Raw genomic sequence first — 3,251 nt, 5'->3', positions numbered from 1 at the left:
GGGGGGTGTTTGGACTCGTCAATGTCTTACCATCGCTGTGAATGATGAGGTGGTACTGAGGGTTCGTGTGGAAAGAGTTGTGGCACTCCAGCCAGCCGCCCGCGTTCACACCGCTCTGCCAGCGCCCCTTGATCTGCAGCTGGTACTCTGAAAGCATGGTGAAACGGCGAAATCGTGAAATGGTGAATAGGTGAAATGGTGAAATGGTATGGATTTAAAGCCCTTATCAATACTATTAGGTTTATGAGAGGCGGGACCTCCGAGTTTTAACGTCCATCCCCGAGAGGACCGAGCCAGATGGGAAATTCGTCTGAAGTGCCTTCCCCAAGAACACAACATCCACCGAGCTGAGGCTCGAACCCCAAATCTGCAATCTCACGGAAAGCATGGAGGGAAGTCGGTGGTTACATTACGGCTATCAACGTCAGTCACTTGCTGACCAGACTACAGAGGGAAGGTGAGAGTACAATTTAACCATATATGTCTTTGGGCATCATAACGATCATAAAAAGAAAGGACACATCATCAGAGTCTCCCCATACATCACATGATTAGGAATTGCAGTTATATACTGATAAAAGACTTTGCTTTATGGCGAAAAGATTAGGTTAATCTCCCTGTCTGTTTGTTTATGGATAGTGGTGCTGAGCCTGATAATTTGATGTCAATGCATATTCTTAAAAAACCCAGTGTAGGGGGTGTTTCCGACGTAAAAAGCTTGCACCCCTCTTTCTATTTTTATTTACTACCGTCTTTATACAAAAGCAAAGAAATCAATATTTGCTATTGTTTTTTACCTTTTCGCTATCAGATATCAAGCTCACCCACCTCTTTATTGAAATACTTTGGGGTAACTGCTTTCTTCCTACTATCATAGTGAAGCGTACGATAAACTATTAAACAAGGTGTAGTGATATCTTCGACTTCCTTTGGTGACTCTTCGGTCCAGAGGTAAAAGTTTCCCTCTGAGGTAACACAAATTGGTTCGATCCTGATCTCAAGGTGAGGTCTATAAACATAACTGGGTCCTCCCTCAATTTGCCACATCCCCAAACGGAGAAAAAGTGGAATCAAGTAGTCATATCGAGTGTCCTTCTAGACCGTTTCCATGTAACTCTTTCCCCGATGTATTTTCCAAACTTAATACATATAATCAATGTGGCTACTCGTAACTCATCTATATGACTCTCCTTCCACTCATAATTCCTTTTACGAACAAAAGATTTTAAGGGAATGCATACACGAAGAACAATATTACAAGAATAGGTAGGCCAATTATTCTATGAAACCATTCTTCGTTTGTAAACTCTATTCTTTCGATACATAAGAAACTTAAACTTGACTTCAACACCCGCAACAATGGACCAGAAAGACATTGACAAACATAGCAATGAAATATGCATAGCCCGAGGCTATACGCTGATTAAGCTGACGATCAATAGTTATTTCCAGACTGACTATTCTGTAATGTAGGGGAATAATGGAAATGTATCAGCTCTGGACTTAATGATGCTGCAATAACTGTAGAATTTCCCCGTTGTTTGCTATTGATGGGGTTGACATGATGCAGCGTGGTTTAGTTGATGAGAAATAGAAATTTTTCTGTGTTGACCCTCTTTTTTTCTTAGACCCGTGTTGTTTTGCTTGTATCAGATTACTTTATATAATCCACCCCTTCTCCACCCCCCCCAAAAAAAAAAAAACAAACAACAAAAAACCCCCCAACAACAAACATAAACATCTCGCTACAAAAAATACACACACATGAAATCCAAATTACTATCCCAAAATACACAAACATAAAATCTAAATTACTAACCCAATTCTTGACATGTTCAGTTGAAATTGACAGTAGTCTGTTCTCTTTGTGTTATAAGGAAATGATACATGATGCAATCGGGGTAAACATTCTTTTTTTTGGAGTTGGGGGGGGGGGGTGTTAGTTTAGTTTTAGTAAGAGTTTTACGGCACTTGCTACACATTAAGGTCATATAAGTGCCGAAGATTAGAGGTGTTACAAGAGAGTAACAAACACAAAAAGAAGGAGGAGAGATAAGGACGATAGATGTTCGATAGGAAAGAAGAAGCAAACCACACCAGAGCACCCGCCAACCACCCATGGGGGTGTTATCTTCAAAATTCAGCAAGAAAAAGAATCATCTGCGATTGCCTTTGTTAGTTTTGATGCGCGGGTTCATTCCTTATTTTTTAAATTTTAAAATAGAGGTAAACAAATCTTTCCTCAGCTTGAACATTTTCATTGCCTTTCAAATTATTTCTGAAGTGATTTTCCGACTTCTTGTGGGTCCCCTTCCCCACCCTCACCCTACCCCCAGTCAGCATGAAGCATTTTTTCCTTAACTTTGCGTTTGAATTATGGACTAAATGCCAGTCGATAAAATCGTCATTGCTACTGGTAAAGTAATTTCAACTGTGGAGGAGGAAAGTTGTCGATGGGTAGGCGGAAGAGAAGGAAGGGGTTTGGGGGGGGGGGTCTGTTTGGTGGTATTGTGAGTACAAGAGTGGACAAGTGTGCATGTCACTCCCAGGGATGACAGCTAATCTTCCTCGTTCACTTCCAGTGGTAATTTCATTTGCGTCAGCCGCCGTGGTAAGAGCGAAGTTAGAGAGAGAGAGAGAGAGAGAGAGAGAGAGAGAGAGAGAGAGAGAGAGAGAGAGAGAGAGAGAGAAAGTGGTGGGGAGGAGGGGGTGGTGGTGGTACATGTGCATACGTGTGCGCGCAAGTCTCTCTCTCTCTATCTATCTCTCTGTTTCTCTCTCTCTCTCTCCGTTTGTCTCTCTCTCTCTCCGTTTGTCTCTCTCTCTCTATCTATCTCTCTCTCCGTTTCTCTCTCTCTCTCTCTCTCTCTCTCTCTTGTGAGTGTGTGTACATGAGTATATGTGTACGTAAGTGGGCATGTGTAAGTGTACATTTCTCTGTGTTTGTACGTGTGCAAGTGTGTATGAGAGTGTGCATGTGTGTAAGAGTGTGTGAGGATGTCTGTGTGTGTGTCTGTCGGTCTGTTTGTGTGCGTGCGTGTGTGTGTGTGTGTCTGTCTGTCTGTCTGCCTGTGTCTGTGTGTGTGTGTGTGTCTGTCTGTAAATGCCACGGCAGCGTTAGTATTTGTGACTCTTTCTCTGATGTATGTGTTAATCCTTTTAACAACTACACGTATGTCCTATTTTACCTCTTGACCTAATCCAATTTATTACACTTTATTTCTCCAGACTCCATCTCCATTTTCCGGTTT

The 3,251-nt window shown here is 42.0% G+C and overlaps 1 protein-coding gene across 1 annotated transcript in view; it reads right to left on the bottom strand.

Annotated features, from left to right (window-relative positions):
* The window catches only part of LOC101856547 (calpain-3), a 62,634-nt gene that overhangs the window by 3,360 nt on the left and 56,023 nt on the right, over positions 1-3,251 (bottom strand). The window contains exon 7 of the mRNA XM_035969726.1: positions 31-147. Coding sequence (XP_035825619.1) covers positions 31-147 — 117 coding nt within the window. The remainder of the gene's footprint in view (positions 1-30; positions 148-3,251) is intronic.

This window comes from Aplysia californica, unplaced genomic scaffold (genome assembly GCF_000002075.1).
Source record: "Aplysia californica isolate F4 #8 unplaced genomic scaffold, AplCal3.0 scaffold00008, whole genome shotgun sequence".
Classification (NCBI taxonomy): Eukaryota; Metazoa; Mollusca; class Gastropoda; order Aplysiida; family Aplysiidae; genus Aplysia; species Aplysia californica.
Note: the sequence above shows the minus strand (reverse complement) of the source record. Positions and strands in the feature narration are given on the sequence as shown.